This window comes from Lonchura striata, chromosome 6 (assembly GCF_046129695.1).
Source record: "Lonchura striata isolate bLonStr1 chromosome 6, bLonStr1.mat, whole genome shotgun sequence".
Lineage (NCBI taxonomy): Eukaryota > Metazoa > Chordata > Aves > Passeriformes > Estrildidae > Lonchura > Lonchura striata.
In genome coordinates this window covers 48475557-48496825 of record NC_134608.1, presented here as the reverse complement: position 1 = coordinate 48496825, position 21269 = coordinate 48475557, and the positions used below count along the sequence as shown (strand labels likewise).

General features: G+C 41.0%; 1 protein-coding gene across 5 annotated transcripts in view; it reads left to right on the top strand.

The window, feature by feature from the left end:
• The window catches only part of KCNC1 (potassium voltage-gated channel subfamily C member 1), a 106093-nt gene extending 85180 nt beyond the window's left edge, over positions 1-20913 (top strand). Inside the window, exons 3-4 of one of the 5 annotated variants that reach the window (XM_021525633.3) lie at positions 16544-16732; positions 19248-20913. In XM_021525633.3, coding sequence (XP_021381308.1) covers positions 16544-16732; positions 19248-19258 — 200 coding nt within the window. In that variant the 3' untranslated portion in view covers positions 19259-20913. Of the gene's footprint in view, positions 1-16543; positions 16733-18459 lie in introns of all 5 variants that reach the window. The other 4 variants (XM_021525630.3, XM_021525631.3, XM_021525632.3 and 1 more) reach the window with 4 other exon arrangements.
• The last annotated feature ends 356 nt before the right edge of the window (positions 20914-21269 follow it).

Below are 21269 nucleotides of genomic sequence, written 5' to 3'. Positions count from 1 at the left end.
GTCTAGGTTGCAGGGACAAATGGTACAGTGGAGGCTGATCAGCAAAACTAAGGATGAGAGCACGCTCTAGGAGCCTAAACTTTGGTCCTGGTTAAGGGCATACAAGTCTCAAGATATTTTGGAAAGCTGTTACATCTAGTGGAAGAATTTTGAGAGTTCTACAGCTGTGTTGCTGGACTGTGTAATGCGTCTCAGAGGCTCCTGATAGCTGAATGCTTCATAGAGCAGAGTAGGAGCCAAGTACTCAGCAATTACAGAGCTTTCTGACAAAACAGGGCTGGAATTCGAAACAGCCAGATGCTTTCTCATTTGTTCCCATTTGGGACCTTTCAGCTGTTTTAAATGGCAGATATTGTACATCTCATTACAGAAACTAGGTGCCTAGTAAGTTGAAGGGACAACTATACCATCATGCATATTCATGAGACAATCCAGTCTCTTTCTGATGATTAACTGCAAAGTAGAACAACAGCTCAAATTCTTGACACTAATGCAAAATGACTCACTCTGAGACAAGACTAGATGTAAGGATGTTTATTCCATGGCATGCAAATAAATCTATTCTATAATATTCCACTAGAGTTTAGCATTTAGAACTATGAAGAGTTTGGAACCACATTTTCTAAAACATGCTCTTTTTGCAAGTATGGGTTGGTGAGTTACAGCTCTTTCAACCTTCTAGCAGCAAAGGCCAACTGGAAAAGGTCTGACTGGTCATTACTGGCTGGTTTGGCCTAAACAGTGATTGCCTCATTCTTATTTTTAACTGTACTGATTCATGTTAGCAATAGGTGAAACCAGAGCTAAATTAACCATACTAATTCTACTGGGAGGGGGGAGGGAAATGGGAAGAATACTAGTCACCATGGAATATATTATAATATCCCATGGCTAGTGGTTAATTATGGGAATATCTCAGTTCTATGAGACTCCTATAGCACACAAAATTACGGGGCTCCAATTTGATTTTTTAAACCCCGTAATCTACCTCTACCCATGGAATATCACTATTTATTCTATGGAGTAATTTGAAAGTAGATAACCACATTGAAAACAACGCCAACTTCGTTTTTGGCAGATGTTCCAGCCAAGTTGCATAGTAGACATTCTTCAGCCTTTTCAGAATATCCCCCTGCAATGTATTAGAAAGGACAGATCACCAGACAAGTGATCTCAGCTGACAGAGAGTTCAAAACAGGTGTTTTGGAAGAGCTAGCATATACCTATGATGGTCTTGTGTTATCATTTTTTGCTTTGAAGAAAATTCTGATTTGTTACTCATTGTGAGTGAGATATTTTCTCATCATTTCATAGCCATGCATGTTGATGTCATTGTGAGAAGCACAAAGAAAGTGAGACTTTCCTTTGTGTGTGACTTCACCAATGCCAATGCTAATTTTGGAGGGGAAGAACTGGTGGGAATCTTTCTCTTCTTTCCTATTCTCTTTTCCTTTCTTATTTCTTTTCCCTTTTGTGCAACTATGTAAAATCCATTCAAAAGGTAAATAGCTTTCATTTTGTTTTTGTTAAAGGCTATTTCCATTGCAACAGGCCAATCACAATTCACGTGACTGATAGACTGTACCAGTTGTATCCTTGGCACACATTAGCGATGGTTTTATCATCCATTCCCCTCAGGTTGCAAATGCTTATCACTGCTCATGTTCAAGCAGCAAACTTCCTCATAAAGCAGATGCTTTTGTGACATGGATCAAGAGGGAAACAGGGCACAGCAGTATTGTGTGTCTCCTACCATGAGCAATGTCCCAACAGCCCCACGATAGGGTGCAAGAGATGCAAGACTCTGGGGTATTTTAGCAGTCAGCTACAGAGTGAAATCAGCTCAGAAATCTCTGACTTTATAAAGTTCCTTCCATTACCTACACTGGTCCTCTCTGGAAACTGGAGAATGAGAAACTCCACAAGTTCAGTACAATTCCACACTGGTATCCTGAGAATACATGTAATTTTGGTTTAACGTGGAACTGTTTCGCCACCGTCAGTGCTCTAAATGCAGCTATTACCACAATATTCATGAAGTATTGATAGTAGCAGCAATTTATCTATTTCTGCAATAATTAAGAGAGATTATTTTTATATACATCTACAAGCATATATATTTTAAGAAGTAACAAAGCACACTTAACACTTCAGCTAACAATATGGTAACACTGTAGCTGGAGTTCTGTTTCTGATAATTATTATGCACCACTAGCAGCAAAAAATATTGCCTGCATCTTTTAGCTTCCAAATAGGAAACTATCTATATGTGTGCAGGAGAAAAGCAAAAAATACTAAGATCAGAACCAAATTGTTAAGGCAAGATCTGCATTGCCTTGGATGTTAAGTTTAATTTCTATGACATGAAGCATTCACAGGAACTGACTTGTTTTTGAAACCATTACCAGCACATTATATGAAAACAAGGACTTGTAAGCAGTTAAAATCTTTAGATTGGTTAACATCATCTAACTGGAAACAACTAGTTATAGTTAATATTATAGTTAATATTGCATTAGGAACACAGAATGGGTGCCTAACTTTTCTAAAATAGTGTCTAAGTTGTCCAGCATATTTCTTGTAATTTTTAAATGTAAAGCTTCAGTGTGACAGTGTCTAGGTCACATAAGATCATGTGATTTGTATCCAATATGTTATTAAAAAACAAAAAGCCTGCTTAGTTGCTCAGGTGTAAAGGACATCATATGAAGTTATTAATTCTATATGTTATTTGTGATGGAGTGATTAAACACATCACCAAACAGGGCTGAGCATGGAGTAGTTCTGCACATGAACTCCCTCTCTCATTCTCCAGGTCTGCAGTTCACATCTGTTCCTGGTCCATGCCCTCAGGGCCAAGGGGGCTCTACAGAGAGCTCAGCACAGCTCTGCCCAGTGCCTCCTCCCAGGATAAGGAGCACTTTCCTGGCACAGGCATGCAAACAGCAGAGCTTTGCCCACAGGCTGCACAGCTGCTGTGGTCATTTGCAGCCAAAGCAAAGATGCTTTGAATTTAAAGACTGGCAGGTTTGAATTAAATCTTCTTATTGCCCCCAACATTCTCAGCAGCTCAGTCCTGGGCCAATCTACACCTGGCAGGAGGGTATCTTTAATTAACAGCACTTGATTTTAATTTGTCAGAGTTTAAGAATGTCAGTTTCATTCTACCTTACCTCCCCTTCCTGCAGCAATTCTTCCTGTTTTCCATCCTGACTGATCCCACCAGTGGGTGGCTGGGAAAGGGGCAGAAGGGAGGAAAGGCCATTCAGAGTAGAGGATGGCAGAGCTAGGGCTGCAGGCAGACCTTCACCAGCAGCATTAAGATAGGAGAAATTTCCTCTATACAAAACATCATCTGCAAAGCTGTTTCTGCTGCCCATAAATTCTTAAGATACTGCCTAAAAAGTGCCTGGTGAAACTGGGTCTGATACAGAGCAGCAGATTTCACCTGACTAATTTGACCAAAACTTGACTTGGGGATATCTCAAACTATAGAGAACTGTGTGTTCCCTCATTTAACATACACCCACCAAATCCATGTCAAAGGATTGATGTTACATTGCAGTGTTGTTTACAGACCCTATTTAAGATCAGGGCTTCATTTTGGCATCATTTTATATAGGACAACCACTATACTGCAATCAAATACCCAAAAGGCTAAGTGTACAGCAGAGAGAAAATGGAAATAACCCCAATATTTTCAGTTGACATGGGGCTTAATTTAATTGAGGAAGATTACTTGAAAGGTCTGTGGCAAAGCCACTAGTTGAATGTACCTAAAAAAGCATCTGTCAACCAGAGTCTTCTGTGCTGGAGTGTCTTTTATCTCAAGGCTTGAGTATTCTAAACAGTCATTATCATAACAGAAGTAAAAAAAAAAAAAAAAAAAAAAAAATTAAAAAATAAAAATCCAAACCCAGAAAAAGATGGTTCCAACCACTTAAACATGATTTTTGTCCCAAACCTCACACTGCTTTACCAGTATAATAATTTAATTTAGTACACAGTGAAACATTTTAAGATGCATGTTTGTAAGAAGACCTCAAAACATGCAAAACAAGTATTAAAAGCTCTCAGTTTTGTTTTTAAGGTGTTGTCCAGCTCCTCAGCCCCTCTCTTACAAGAGCTGTGTGCTCACCTGCGGGACCAGTTGACTTCATGGTTACATCTCAGAGTTGTCACTGGATGAAGCAGTGAATGTAACTTCCCAACACTGTAAAAAAATTTAGAACATGAGTGGAATTCATAACTTCATTTGATGCCTACAGTACTGTCTGGTGCCACACTGCAATGGTCTAAAGAATGCATTCATAATACATAAACCAAGGAGATGGGTTATTTATTGGTTTGTTCAGAGATCTACCCCACACCTTTATTCTTTTAATATATATACTTACAACACCAGCACACAAAAGGTTTATATTGACTTTTACATGGCCAAATCAAGAATTTCTTACCTCTCTGATTCATTCTGCATGCAGCTTCACTTAAGCTATACTCTAAGGATATCTTATATTCATACAAATATATTGTGCAGGCTCTTTCACAGTGTACTGGTGGCAAAATAATCTGTTCACTGCATGGCTGTAAAATACAAAAAAAAAAAAAATTACTAGAAGTGAGGCATCTAAGAGGAGAAGGGAAATGTCTGTCATTACTAACACAGACCTCAGCTTCAGAGAAACATTCTGTGTCTCTTTTACTTCTCTGCCCCAAAGCCAATTTTCAATAACCACTCCTAGGCTATCCTGATGTCTGACTAGTTAAAGTAATCCAAGTCTATCACTGACAGAAGGGAGCTACAAAGTTGCAGTGACTCCAGTGTACTCCATGGCCAGATGAACTGGAACAAAGTGTGATGTTAGGAACCCATTATTTCAATGTAATTTCCTGAGAGAGAGCTGATCTCCTTTTAAAGAAATTGTGTGGAATTACCCATTCCAGCTTTATCACTCATGCTTTCTGAAGGAGCTGCTCTTTTCTCAGGGCTTCATTTTTCATCTCTTCTGTCATCATAACCTAAATAACCTGTATTTTGCAACACACTGGCTATAACGTCAGAAGTGTGCTGAGCACTGTAATTCTAGTGCCAGTGCTCAGTGGGAGCTGGGAACTCTAGGCAGCTCCTGTCTCTGACAGGAGCCCATTCTGCTGCCTAATATTTCACTGCAGCTTGTGAACCTCAGTGGCTTTTATGGAGAGCAAAGCATTGTTAAAGCCACAGGTATGTAGTCACTGTGGTGGTCCTTCAAACCTCCAGGAAGCAAATTCTCTGATCAAGTGTCTCTGAATGTTATAAAAAAAGCCTCATCTAATTTTAGTGTCATAAAACCTTTGACCCTCTCTGTAAGATAGACGCTGGATGGCAAAGTAACTGCTAAGAGCTTTGTTTCAGCTCAAAAAGCTCAGGTGTTTAGATGTGTTGGACATAAAAAGTACTAAAAAGGCAATGGAAAAGGTAAAAGGTGTTTTTTCTTTCATCACTATACTTAGCCTTCCTAGTCTTTAAAATCCAAAACTCCTCACTCCAAAATAGTAAATGATCACATCTTGATACCACTGACAATGGAGTCTTTGGGATCTAATGGAGAAATTGCTAACAGCTGAAAACAAAAGGAATAACCTTCAGTTATTCTCATCTAACTTTAAGTTTCACTTGTCTGAGGTCCTCCTTATATGGGAAGAAGAATCAGGCAGCCTCTGAGAGTTATCCACTCATATATGACATGAGTTGTCCTCCGGAGGTGCCTTTCTCCATAAGAGATCACAGGTGACTGCAGCTCTAATTCAATATTGTCAGTTAAATGCCCACAGTTCTGTTGGAAGCATTTTGGATCTATTCTTTGCCCCCTGCCCCATGTGGCATTCCTGCAATCTCACAGCTGAGGGCCACATATAAAGCTGAATCTGTAACTAATATAATGTAATACCTTGTACAATTATTCATCTGTCACTTCCTGTAGAGATAAAACTGGTGGGTGTCACTTGTACTACTGTTGACTTTAGAATGTGAGTAAAAAATAACATCCTCTATGTCAAGTAATTTGAAAACAAAGAGGAGGAGACATGTATCCAAGCACAGTGCTTGATGTTTCCAGTTTTTTTTCTGGCACTAGGTGAGACAAGAAAAAAAAATTTCTAAAATTATAAAATCTCCCAACACAAACCCTGTGGGCCAGAGCCACAGCTGTGTATTTTTAGGGACAGGACTGCACTAAGCTAAAAAACAAATGCAGAACTAAATAATAAATTTTAGGAGTTTTCATGCCTTAATAACCTAATGAGCACAAGGCACCTTGAGTCATGGGAAAACACAGATACAAGCACTTCAGCCAAATAAGGCCAACCTGTGCCAATCCTCCAGCACAAAGAGATATAAATATAGTAAATCCTACTTCTCAAACACATGGTTCCCATGTCATCCAGTTTAGAATGTATTCCTGGAATATGAAAGAGATGCTCTTGGCATCTCTTCCTTCTGCTGTACTGAGTATGGTTGGTGTTTGCAGGACAGATACAGGAAAAGGCACCTCTGTGCAACAAGTGCATTTCTGCTGCAGTATGATTAAACACACCAGATCCTTTACCTGCTACTACAAAAGGCCAGGGGCAAAGAGGTGTAGGTTCTGTGCCCAGTCCACTTGCTTGTATCCCTCTTGGACTATACTTGCTGGATATTTTCTCCGAGCCTTTTGTTGACTTTCTTGTCTGTGCTTTTATAAGCACAAAGCCAAAATAACGAGCACTCTGCCATTCCTGCTGTCATTGTTCTTTGTATTCATTCATCCACGTTCCATGTCTCAGACACCTTCCATACTGTATAGATCATCATACTGTATTCCTCAGTCAGAGCAGTAATATAAGATGGTAACATGACTCACCTGACTGCATTTTATGTAACCTCTGCCTGACCTGTCAATGACCCCCCTGGTGTTAGTGAGACTCTCAGATGTTCAGGATAGGTATAAGTAAACCCCCAGGAGGATCAGGATGAAACTAGGAAGGATCTTCCAGAGCTCTTTGCAATGCAGGATTTCCAGAAGCAACTGTTCTCAGCACTGCATTAAGCACATATCCAAAAGTGCCTGTAAATAGCAAGATGCACTGGATTGACTTTCCTAGAGCTCCTGTATTTCTCTAGCAGTACCAGTAGGTAGGCAGCCAACATACTGTCACCTCACTTCAAGAAGTAGTGCCTGTCACGGGTGATATTCTCTGGGAGTGACGTTACTATGTTGGCCAAGTTAGTACTGGGAGAGACGGTCACCACCGTCACTGGAGTGCCTTTCCTGGGTGACACGGCTTCCTGGAGGGACCCAGGTCGACACGGTGGTGAGTAAATGTTGAAGAGGTAGGTTGGGTTGGAAGGATTCTGCATAATTCATGTAGCATACTAAATTCTGCTCTCGTACCAGTGTAAAGTCCTTCAGTACTCAGAAGAGCTTCATAATAACTTTCAAAATATGCAGTAATATAGAAACCAGGAAACTAATAAAGATACCTAGATAAAGATATTGATTTTCATGGCCTTAGAATATTGGGGTAACTAAAATGAAGTTGTTATATAGGAACCTTAATTCTTTTACATGTTCACATTTCTCTCTTTTTTCTCTTTCTCTCTTTCGCTTTGTTTGTTAACATTTACTTGTTATTGCTCTACGTTGCTTGCGACTTGTGTATGTTACAGACTGTCACATTTTATTCTGTGAAGTTTTTCTCCAATTCCCATCAACCTGAGCTCCATGTTGGGCAGCCGAGGAGATTACAAAACAGTTCTTTATTGCAAAAGAACCAGGAATGTCACAGACTATAGGTAACTTCACTGAGGTTGTGACACAAAACCTGATGCGAGGTATTAATGCAAAGAGTAAGTACTTGGTATGAAAATAGAGCTATTTAGTCAAATTACTTTCTTTTCTTTTCAGACAGTCTGCATGGGAAAAATTAATTTTCATTACTCTCCAGAAGAAAGCACTCCCCAACCTACCAATCTAGGATTCTTGTCACTCTCATTTGAAAACCAATGGTGCCTATGTCAACATATCATTGCTCATTTTCAAAGGCTTAAACCCATATTTTCTATGCTGTTCTTCTCTATGCTGAACTTCCTCTCACACTTTCCAAGTCATCATTTCATCATTTTGTCATCCTTTGTCTGTGGTTTAATATATCTTCTACATAATTCTTTTTCTAATTTAAAATAGTTATATCCCTTTCACTCGGAGGACCTGATTAAACAACAACAAAAATGAGTCCCCACCCATGGGATTCACATTTCTTAATCCTGTGTGAGGTTCCGTAGCCTATAAAATTGATTTCTGTAGCCAAAGATTGTCTGGCACAGAAGCATAATTGTTACTTTGCTGAATGATGTCCTGAGCAAAGCATTTAATTTTACAATCTCCCCCAATTACTCCCATAAACTAGTTTTAAAGAATGGTAAAAAGTAGCTGATAGACATTCTGATCATTTTCTGGCGGGACAGCATGAAGTTTATTGCTTATTCTTAATTGTCAGGAACTCAGAAATCACTATAGTCATGTACCAACTCAAGAAAAGCTTTTTTATCTCAGTGTGAAGTTCCTTTACTACCTGATTTGCTGTTATGCTCTGACCCTTTCTGAATAAGTGAAGAAGCACAGCAGAGTTTCCATGAAGTCCAGCATAAAAGAATATAGTAATTTATACTGATGCAATTAATAAGTGGACAATGAATATTAATGCAGAGTAAACACTACCCAGGCAACTAAAACAAACAACTTGCTAACATGAGTGGAATTTGACCTCAAGAGACTCAAGAGAGTTGGGAATTTAACTGTAAGTACTTCCTTTCCATGCAAGATCTTAGAGAAAAATCACTGAATAAAACAATTCTTTAGGTTTAAAGAGGTCTTTAAGGTCATCAAGTCCAGCCTCTAACCCACTGTGAGTCCACCATTAAATCATGTCCCAAAGTGACACATCTACACAGCTCTTAAATAACCCTCAGATGGCAACCTGACCACTTCCCTGGACAGCCTGTTCCAATGCTGGACAACCCTTTTGGTGAAGAAATGTTTCCTAATAATCCAATCTAAACCTCTCCAGCTACAACTTGAGGCTATTTCTTTCTGTCCTATTGCTTGTTACTTGAGAGAAGAGGCCAGCCCCCACCTGGCTACAGCCTCCTTTCAGGGACTGGTAGAGAGTGATAAGGACCCCCTGAGCCTCCTTTTTTCCAGGTCAAACACCCTCAACTCCCCCAGCCACTCTTCAAGGCTTGTGCTCCAAACGCTCCACCAGCTTCCATTTCCCTTCTCTGGACTCTCCAGCTCCTCAATGTCTTTCTTGAAGTGAGGAGCCCAAAACTGGACACAGCACTCGAGGTGTGGCCTCACCAGTAGGGAGGGACAATCCCTGTCCTGGTGCTGCTGGCCACACCATTGCTGATCCAGGCCACGATGCCCTTGGCCTTCTTGGCCACCTGGTGCTGCTGGCTCATGTCCAGCTGCTGCCAGCAGCACCCCCAGCTCCTTTTCTGCCCAGCAGGGTCCCAGCCCCTCTGGCCCAGCCCGTGGCCCTGCCTGGGGTTGCTGTGACCCAGGACAGCCCCGGCACCCGGGCTGGCTGAGCCTGGACAATCGGCCTCAGCCCCTCGGATCCTCTGCAGAGCCTTCCTGCCCTCCAGCAGGTCAGCACTCCCAGCAGCCTGGAGTGTCTGCTGGGAGGCTGCCTCTATCCCCTCAAACAGATCACTGGAGTGTCTGCAGCTGGCTGAGGCTGCCTCCATCCCTCAGACAGATCACTGGAGTGTCTGCAGCTGGCTGAGGCTGCCTCTATCCCCTCAAACAGATCACTGGAGTGTCTGCAGCTGGTTGAGGCTGCCTCCATCCCCTCAAACAGATCACTGGAGTGTCTGCAGCTGGCTGAGGCTGCCTCCATCCCTCAGACAGATCACTGAGAGAGAGGCTGAGCAGTGCTGGGCCCAGCACCGAGCCCTGGGGAACACTGGTGACCATGCCCCAGCCAGATGGAATCCACCCACATTCAGTCTCTGGGCTCAGCCATCCAGACAGTTTTTTACCCAATGAACAGAGCACACAAATTCTCTAGGAGAATGCTGTAGGAAACCTCTCCCTCACCCAGTAAGTAGGTCACTTTGTTATAGAAGGAGATCAGGTTGGCCAAGCAGGATCTGTGTTTCCTAAACCTGTGCTGGCTGGGCCTGATGCCCCTGGTTGTCCTGCATGTGACACTCAGGACAATCTGCTCCGTGACCCTCCCAGGTACCAAAGTCTGTAGCTGACAGGCCTGTAGCTCCCCAGATCCTCCTTCTGGCCACTCTTGTAACTCAGTACAACATTTGTCAATCTCCCCAGTGCATCAGTACTGCTCATAAAGGATGGAAAGTGGCTCAGTGAGCAATTCCATTAACTCCCTCCCTACCTTTGAGTGGACCCCTCTGGCCTGAAAACTTGTGTCTTAGTGCTCAGTGACCATTTCCCCTTGGATTATGGGAGGTTCATTCTGCTCCCCATTCCTGTCCTTCATCTCAGGGGATTGAGTACCCAGAATAAAACTTGCCTGACTATTAAAGACTGTGGCAAAGAAGGCATTACACAGCTCAGCCTTTTCCTCATCCTCTGTCACCCTATATCTCCCCCACATCCAATAAAGGATGGAGATTCTCCTTAGCTCTCCTTTTGTTGCTAATATACTTACAGAAAGATTTTTATTGTCTTTTATGGAAATAGCCAGATTGAGTTCTAGCTGGCCTCTGGCCCTTCAAATTTTCTCCCTGCATGACCTCATGATATCCATGTAGTCATCCTGAGCTGCCTACCCCTTCTTCCAAAGGTGAAAGTCACCTTTTTTTTCCTGAGCTTCAGCCAAAACTCCTGTTCAGCCAGGCTGGTCTCCTTTCACTGGTTCATTCTTTGGTGCACAGGGACAGCCTGTCCCTGTGCCTTTAGGATTTCCTTATTGAAAAATGTCCAGCCTTCCTGACTTTCCTGCCCTTCAGTATTGCCTCCCAAGGGACTCTGTCAACCATGCTCCTAATGTCTGCCTCAGGAAGTTCAAGGTACCAGTTCTGCCAGCCTCCCTTCCTTACTCTCTAGGAGTCAAAAACTCTATCATTTCATAATTCCTATGCCCAAGACACCTCCACCTAACCATCATGTCACCCACAAGTCCTTCTCTGTTCACAAACAACAGATCCAGTGAGGTATATTCCCTAGCTGGCTCACTAGGGAAGTAAAATCTAGGGATATAAAGTCAATGGATATTTTCAGATATCAAGCAGCTCTTAATTCCTCCACAAATCAAAGTAAGTATCTTGGAATATTTGAATTCCTGCTCCTGATTTCATCATAATCATTTACTTAGCACAAGAATTATCAGTCAAAAGTGATGCTGCAAAACCAGCATGCAAAAAGGAATGTAAAATCTTTTTTTTTTTTTTTTTTTTTTAAGAAAAAGACAGCTGGGAAATCTGTCCTCCAGCAGCCTCACGGCTGCTCTACTTCCCACTTCCAGATAAGAGCCTTGTAGCTAAGAAAAGCTAAGCACAGCAATTCTCCTCCCTCACCTCAGCCGTGCCACCCCTGCTCCTGTCGCTTTCTGTCACGATCCCAAAAGCCAGGGAAACCCATCATCCCAAGAAGAATTTCCCATTGCCAGTAGAGTATGACACAGATAATGTTTGCCACAGTAACAACCCTTTTACATCACCAGGAGAGTGTGAGAGGATTGAAATGCAGAAGAGTAATTAATTCATGGAACACATACCCATCTTTTCTTCAGGGAGCCAGCTGGATTAAAGGTCTCTGCTGTTAGGGAACTTTATGGAGATCCTTCTTCATAAAACATTTCAGGCAGCTACTGTAAATATTAGAGTTAGTGACACATTTAAAATGAAAATGACCCTCATGTTCTGAAAAAGAACCAAAGGACACTCAATTGATCAGGAGTGGGACTGTCCACAGACAGTAATAATGGCTGTCCCAGGTTTGGATCAGGACTATAAGAGCACAGTTGGGATATAGAGAAGTGTTAGGGTATTTTTTAGGTGTTGTGGGGTGGGGATGTGAAATGTAACTTTACTCAGAGAAGATGTCCCCAGTGGCAAAATCTTCATCTTTCAAACAACTTACTTTCCTTGCCCTGTTCTCAGCTGCTCCTGCCTGCTTCCTGCCTCTCAAACCCTTCTCTTGAAGCAGGCTGCAAAGCTCTGAAGTCACCCCAATCTCTGTTTAGGACAGTTATAGGTACTCAAGCTCTGTCCTTATCTCTTTCAACCTTTAAACAAGGGGAGGAGCAAGACTGTCTCTGTTCTGGAGGAAATTGTCAGTCACCTCATTTGACCAAAATACCAAAACTATGTTTCTTATTCGCTGTGTTTCTGATCTAGAGCTGAGAAAACCCCATCTTCTTCAGCAGAATGTGGACAAATCTGTCACGGTCCTTTTGTTCAGATATTGACTCATAGGTGACTATGCTTGGATACCTTGCTATGGATTGTGAGGTTTCTCTTAGCCCTGTTTCAGTCAAAGTGATCCTGTAAACACTTAAAATGATCCCCTCTGAGAGTACCTTTCAACTCATCCAGTCTTTGGAGTAAGTGATTACTGCACAGGTCTGCAGATACATGGGAGAGAAAGACGTGGGAGTTTGGGGGCACAGCTACAAAGAAAAAAACATACAGTTACAATCCTGAGATGAAGCACCACCCCTGACCACAACATGACTCCTGACAATACCTGCAGTAAGAAAGGTAGGCCAGAAACTTGTTTCTTGGCAGCTGCTGGAGAATGGCTCCAGGGAAGAGGACTGGGGTAAATTTCCTTGTGCAGGAACCATTTCAGCACAAGTGCCACATTTCTAAGCATAGACTGAGGTGAAAAAAAATATCATACAATCATGTCCACTGATACTCTGAACATAAGGTACAGTTCAAATAGTTGGAGAGTCGGTGTCAGACTCTTGCTTATGATCAAAACCAGCAGCACTGGTAAAACTACTGTAACAATTTGCAACCATTTGCTGTGGCAAAAGAGATGAGTAATGGAGCAGCAGCAGGTACATGGGCAGCTCTACTGTGCTTCTCCACAATAAGCAGAGTACACTAATGCAAAATCCAGCAGTTCTTGTAAGTAGGGATATTTTTCAGAACTCCTTCCTTCCATTTTGAAATCCAGCATTTGCTTGGAAATACACAAGGCATTTTAATGTACTTTTCTACAAATGAAGAGGGATGAGAGAGGGGAAAAAAAAAAGTGGAAGTCACACAAATTACACAAACTACTCACCTGGGAAATATGCTGAATACTTTCTTCACCCTCTCAGGCTCTGCAGGAGAATGTTTTGTGCAGTTAGCTAGGTATGCATAGATAGGACAATTAGGAAGATAAGGTGCCAAGCTGAGAGTTGGAAGATTTTGTTGCAAATACCCTCTTACATAGCAGTAGGCAAGTCACCTCACTGTACGGTAGTTTTACCCATCTGTAAAACAGAGATGATAATATTGACTTCTCTTCATAGAACAGAACCTAAAGAACAAAAAATGCTGTATGAGCCTAATTCAGATTCTGCTAGCAGGGATGGAAGGACTCATGAGTTTGGTAGGCCAGAATCAACCCTTAGAAGCTTTAGGCACCATTAGTATAACTAGATTCAGACTCAATGCTTGCATAGTTTTTCTTTTTCTGTAGTTCTCTCAATCACAGGGTCAGTCTTGGAAAAAGCAAACATGCAAATGGAAACTTAAAAAATCAACCTGAAATAATGTAATTTCAACCCATCTTTAGACCTTATTCCTAAAATTGTTCAGCATGTCAATTTTCTAGTTAAAAGAATGGGAACTTCTAACTGTGGACTGATGGCATCAGTGATGTTTATGTTTTCTTTACTCCTGTAACAGATTATCACATACATCCAGAGAATTAGGTGCTGTAGCCAGTGGTTTGGAACACAACAGTTCTACTTAGTACTTACTTATATACACCAGCAATAGTGTTCTGTGCTGGCAACTTCTCTACTTCCTAAATATTCGCCCAAGTTGTCATTGTGGGTTAGCATGGCTATTCAGAATGTGATCCCTAAGGCATGGCCTGTGACTGTAATGTTCAAGGGACATTAATAGATTAATAGGATAGTTCAGTAATTTTCCCACATCTCCAGCTACTCTGTTCTCTTCCTCTTTAATGGAAATAAAATAACAAGGTCGTGGAATTTTAACAAGCATAGAGGAAAAATCATCAGCACTAAGGGACCCTGAAGAGACTGTAAGAGCAAGTTCCAGCTCAAGCTACTACAGATTTATAATGCAGTTTAAGAAATTAATTTGAAGAAGGTCAATTTTGTTGCCATTCAAGCACAACAGAGCCTGCAAGCTGCTTCCAAGAGAATCAATGGCTATTACCTGTGAGCAGCCTGACCCACAACCACTCTGCTCAGTTGTTTTGAGCTCCTGAAAAGGATCAATTTGCCCTCGATCACCAAGAATTTCATTTGCAAACCTGTGCTCAGGAGCAGCAGTGGATGTCTGAGGTTTCACTGTGTAGCTCTGCTGACTCAGCTGCCTCCCTCATTTTAGGATTAGAGTCACCAGCTTGTAGCAGTAGAGGCTTATGAAGCAGCCCAGTTCTTTGCTCCTCCCCAGGAGGACTGCAGCTCTCCCCAAACACAGTTAAGTGATTTTTAAATACACGGCTCAGTACCTGCAGTGTCACAGTTTCTATGGCAGCCGTGCCAGATTTTTATTCAGAGTGGCATTAAATAGCAGTGATTATTATGAACAGAAAGGAATTGCAACTCAGTGAAATCTTAAAACTTAAGAATCCTATTGAAATTAGTGTCTACAAGTATTAAAATGCCCCTATGGCTTCTGCCACATTTTTAAATGTATTAAGAGACCTAATTATTTCATTGCCCACAGAACAAAACAAAACATTTCTACATCCCTCTCGGGGGAAATAAGTAGCTGATTCTGCCCAGAGAAAAATGGAGGCAGAGGTGAGATGTGCAGCAACTTTTTATGTTGTGACAAACCAGTGACATCTAAATAGAAGAAAAATTAAGGCCTAGAATGCAATTACTGGTGCATGATAGGTGCATAGTTTGTGTCATGTACATCTGTGTGTGTGTGTGTGTGTGTGTGTGTGTGTGTGTGTGTGTGTGTAAAGAAACAAGCATAACTTGAAAATGCTTCTGCCTTCTACTCATCTGTTGTCCATCAGAGGATTGAAATCATACCTCCAAACCCTACCTAACTGTACATTTTTTTCTTTGAGGTTTATTTTATTAGTGGCTTCAAAATAATTGCAAATTAAATGAAAATATTATATAGCATTTAGAACAAGCTAGTACATGGATGTAGAAGGGGAACTGAAATTAAGTCTATCCATTGAGTTTCTTTCCTTAAAGACTTGCAGGATCACCCATTGCCTTACAGTGTCTAGGTAATAAGCATTTTGCAACCGAGGTGTAGGATGCTGCCAGTACCACTCAGTTAACATATCTCGGCGTTTGTGGAGCTTCAGAAAGCACATTTTTACTGTTTTCCCCTCCCTTCAACCAAAATACTCATATCGAGCTGTGCCATATTTCGAGTATATTCTCAATACACTAATTTGCACTTCCAAACCCCCCCCCAAAAAAAAAAAAAATCCTACAGTAAATAGCACTTTAAATTGTTTTATAAATGTAAAAACCAGTCACACAGAGAAAACATATAATTTTCAGTCTATCCTCATGGGAATGTGTGAAGCAAAATGGGTAAATTTGACAACCTATTTTCATTATTTACAGCCAAGAGTAAATTTTACTCTATCTAGTTTCCAAATTCATGGCCTGCTGTAGTGTTTTGTGTATGTAGTGTCCTGTGCTGGCATTGCAATACTGTATATGTTTCAGAGGAGAACATCAGAAAATGGATTGGGTTTTCTTTAAATCCACGTTCTGCTGTCGTATTTCCATATGCAACGTACTCTGTGTGTCTAAAACCTGTACAGCCATTCTGCATGACTGATACCGGAAATGCTATAAAACCATCTGGGTAAATTTTGGGGAGGGGAAGAGCAGGAATTTCCCCCTCAGTAATACCGCACACGGGTGTAAACCAGCACAAACAGAATATACTCAAATACTCCAACACAACTCTCAGTCCACTGCCTCTCCAGAGTTCTGAGTGACAATAGGCTCCATGACAAACAGGTCATCCATGCACCATCCGATGTCATGCGAAAACATACTCTGATTTCTAACCGCGGTCTTCTGCTCACAGGACTAGGAACCACTGCACGCCCCTTTCTGAAAGGGCCCCTCAGTGCGGACCTACAGGTGGCTGCTGTCACACCTAACGGGATCATCTTTTGTTTCTCCTCCCACTTAACAGACTTTATTTTATTTTGGTGCAGTGCACATGAACGCAGTGTCTAGGACAGATGTGCTACCTTTTAGAGTGTCGCTATAGAAGTCTTTAGCTGTGAACCCTTAATTTGCAGCTGGAACTCTAATAAAAAGTGCATAGTGTTTCAATAGCCTTCTGCTTATATGTTTGAAGATTCGAAACTGAATGGTGAGGTGGCCAAGGCGGCGCTGGCAAACGAAGACTGTCCCCACATAGACCAGGCTATTACGCCTGATGAGGGCCTGCCCTTTACCCGCTCTGGCACTCGGGAGAGATATGGACCCTGCTTCCTCTTATCAACCGGGGAATATCCCTGCCCGCCTGATGGAGGAATAAGAAAGGGTATGTAGCTGGGGCCCTGTAACCACGTAGCTAGCAACCGGTTTAAATAACGAAGAGAAAGTCAGCTTAGCTGTAGCACGCAGTAGTGCGCTTGCTGTAGAGATGCACGTTTGGGCTGGAAACCACCACCTGATGTCTGCATTTGGAGTTTCTAACCTATTTCTTTCAGAAAGAAAAGCCTGAGGAGCTGTAACTACCCCATGCAGCTATGCTAGGCAGTCGAGTCTTCCACCCCAACTGGTGCAGGAAGCTTTAGTGGAGGATGCTCTACTATGCTCTTAAATTAGCCCATCCCGTAAGGAAAGACCAATTAATGAATCATAGCGATGAAAGTTTGCCACTTGGAAAGCTCGCAGAGCTTACCAGACTCTGAGGAGCACAGACTTGGAGGTGGCAGACAGAAGAGATAAAACACAAAAGCAAAACATACTCAAGAAAATAAGAAATTATTATTTAGTGACCTTAACAGAGCACTAAAATAAAATATTTGGTTATTCATAGCTGGTTAGTTCAATAGAGAAGGAAAAGCATGAACATCTGTTGGCACGGGTGTCTGAAAATCAGAAAATAATCCATCTAAAATCCTTTCATAAATAAATCATTATTAGTTAGTTTCTCAGACTTCTGACAGGTACAAGTCTCTCAGAAGTAGTTTGCTAATGGTCAGAATAATCAATTTAGCAACAGAAGTAAAATTCCATTAAAAAACCTTCCCTTCTTAAAAGAGACTGTTTTGCTTAAATAATTTAGTGTGAGGCAACCATACAAACCCAAAATTACATTTGTATGCATCAAAGTTGATAAGGAATGAGAAAATTGGAAAAGAATTCACTCTCTTCAAATCAGTGTTTACCACTGGTGTACTGTATATAGTATAAGATAGAATCAATATTTTAAAACTGCAAAGATTGTATGACATAACCATACACTGAGTATGGAGTATAGAATTCCCATGTGCCATTGTATGATGGGCAATAGTTATAGTAAATGCCAGTTAATAGATAGTGTATGTATTTATAAGTCTAAAGCTTATCATCAACAAAGATATAGTAAGACCACAAGACTTTCATATGAAAGTATATCCTCTAAAATTTACCTTTGTAGCAAAGTGTTTTACTTGATTCTGTATTGGATAAGCATTGGCCGTGTTCATTCAGCCTGGACGAGTTCAGGTGGTTCCAGTGGATCAGGGGAACACTCCAAATGGCACATCCTTTGGGATGGGGAATGTATGGTTTTCACGATGCACTGCAACCTCCTCTCGTTCCTGGATGAAACAGAGGCTGGTTGGCTAAAGAGTAATATACGTCAGCATATTGTTGGCCTGTTTGAAACATGTTGAGAGCATCTTAATTGTTGTTTCAACAGAATTTCATCCATAGTTTGTGCAACTCTCTCTACACTTGCTGAGCTGTTTACGTGCATGCCTGAAAAACAAGGCGGGGAGGGAGGGAGGGAGGGAAATGGAATGCATGCAATTTTGTTTTCTTTCTTTTTCTTTTTTTAATTTTTTTTTTTTTTAATGCTGAGAACAAAGGAGTAGTATCTCTATAGCAACACATTCAATTATATGGATTTTGCTGCCTTGCCCCCCTCCTGCCCCACAAAGATACCACAAATCATTATTTTGCCTGAGGTCACAATGCATGAAGTGGAAGGGAGAGGTATGTGTGAGTGTATGATGGAGACATAAAAAAATCCCTCCCACTGACTCTTCTTTTTTTTAGGGTACAACCATGTTGCTGCCTGTAGGATCAATTACATAACCTGACCATCTTGAGAAATGATGATTTTTTTTTTAAATGTATATATTTTAATTTTTTTCTGTATTCCAACGGCCTTCTGAGTCATGTTGCAAGCGATACTACTCTTGGCATGTCCGTGCATGCAGATGCTATTGAACTGGCTACAATGTTGACCTCATTCTTAGTCCATTCTGTCATTGATCCAATGCTGTACTTTGCATTTTTCTTTTAAATGAAGGTTACGAAATGTCACGGAGCCTTAACAGCATAGCTGGCATAAGTGGAAAAGCGATAGGATTATCCTCAGTGTCTGCGCCCTACAGCTCTCCTAGCCCAGTGAGACGTTCTTGGTCTCCCATCCCATCTATTTTGTAGCATGGATCAGTAGCAGAGAATGGTCTAAAAAGCTTTACTTTCAATTAGCCTATGCGATGTTGCATATAGTCCAGGTGACTAAGTCTGAAGATGCAATGTCTCACAGTAGCACCTGCTGCAAACGGTGTTACTTCTGATGCTTAGGTGACAACACTCCTAAATAGCACTCAGATGACAATAGGCAGGCATTGGCGTAGTACTGGTGGGCCATACGTGCTGCATGGTATCACTACATAGGATGAAGGGTAGATGCACCAGATGGCTTCCTTCCTGGTGCATCCTGCTAGCATATGCTTATTGTGGCTAATGGTGGATCTACTGGTTCTGTATGGAATGGGTTAGGCGTATAGTCGATGCTGAAACATGCCAACGATGGAAGATTTTGCTTTTCTCAGGATATTTTTGAGCCATAGGAACCCTGCAGGAGTTTGAGCAAACAAGCACAGTAGGATGAAACTTTGCATGGGCACCTATTTTAAGCTGAAAGCAATACTCAGACACACTGTAGAGAGGTCTCAGTCTGGCTGACTGCATGGGAAAAAAATCCTGTTGAAGAAGAATATGGCTGCCTCTGCATGTAGCTATTTCACCTTTTCCTCCTTCCTTTAACACTAAGATGCCGAGCTTGATGTGAAAAGCGCAGGGAAGAAGCTCAAGTACTGATTGTATTCTTTACATGCAGATCTTTGCAAAGAAAGTCCAGTCATTGCTAAATATATGCCAACAGAGGCAGTCAGAGTGACCTGACAAGGCAAGATGGAGATGAACATTGATGGCTAATAAACATCTCTGTGGAACTGTGCAGGCATAGAAGACCTTCTCATTTGGACAAAGTTAACTCGCTCCATGCAGGTTTTATGGATGATTCTTCGTGGTTCTGGAGTTGTACTAGAGATGCAGGCTTTTTCTACGGCCAAAATGTAACAAAACTGTAGAAGATATTTTTTTTTTTTTTAATCTATTTTTTTGTTCCAAAGCATGACTTGCATGAAGACAAAAATGAAAAAAAAAAAAAAAAAAAACACGAAAACAAAACAACAAAACAACACACACACAAGAAACACTGCAAATGTATGATTAAGGAGAAAAAAGGAAAAAAAAAAAAAGCAAAGTTATATATTTTCTTTCAAAGCTCTTTACTTTTACATACATTGTTGTAGCGAAAATGTAAAACATTATAAAACTGTACATTTCTTTGCTATGGATCGCTTCTTTTTGTATACAAGATAAAGAGTAATGGTTTTAAAAAGTGCAATCAGGCAGTCATCGGTCATATTGACCACGCCTTCACAGTTCATCACACCGACATGGAAATCAAGAACTTTTAATCCAACTAGAAGTGTATAAAAGTAAGAAAAACTTTTTCCTGTCTGTTTTTGTTGGCATGCTTGTGACACATGGGACCTTCCTTCGGACCTGACAGTAACAGCTGGTTAATTTTCCAGCTCTGGTTATGTTGTATTTTATTGATGTATAGATCCAACGTAAAGACCCTTCATAAATTGTTCATATTAAGTAATCAGTATGAATTTTAAACAAAAGAGGTGTTATTTTAAAACTGGGACTTATAGTACAAAATCAGGAAAATACTCAAGTATAAATGGTCTCAAAGTTTAAGAAACAAGACAACAGCATTGTATGCAATTTAGTACTGAGTAAAATGCATGCACAATGTTATGCAAAACAATTCTAGCATGAAAATAAATTTTGTATCATGGTTTCAGTGCCTGCTGTATAGTGTAAAGGGGAATCCTTTTCTGAAGCAATCAGGGGTTTCCAGAGACTTGCTTCTAAAATCTTGAATAAATACAGTGTTCTCAACAGAAATGTAGGAGAAAAGCTTGGTATTGCTTTGGTTCTACAATGCTAATTTTGGTTAGTAGATAATAAATGAAGCCTGCAAACACTTGATACAACCGATGTCTAAAGAATTCACACCATTAGTAATTTTACAAGGGAAGATTAAAAACCCCTATAATGATCTAGGTATCTTCCTTTTCCCTCCCCAACAATAATAAATGTTTGTCTTTTTAGCTGATTAAATGAATTCAGTTTTTCTTACTTCTTCGGGCCCCGTCCTTCACTTGTCCATCACTGAGCCACACCAGTGCACCTAATCTGAACCTGAAAGAAATCCAGGTGTCCGAGTCACACTTGATTTGCCACACAAAACATGCACCATTAAGAACTGAGAAACACAATGGGATTAAGTTTTATTTTAGATGACAACTATGGACTATGTGCCAACAGCATTCTAGTTGCCTGAGCATTTTTGGTAAAGTACTTCTATAAAGGAAAGATACACACCTTTATCCTCACATGAGGAACTTCAAAAGAGCTGGCAATCTTCTAGGCAAGCTACAGCATCTGCAACTACTGATGGGAATGGAAATGTAAAGAAATAGTATCCCTACAGT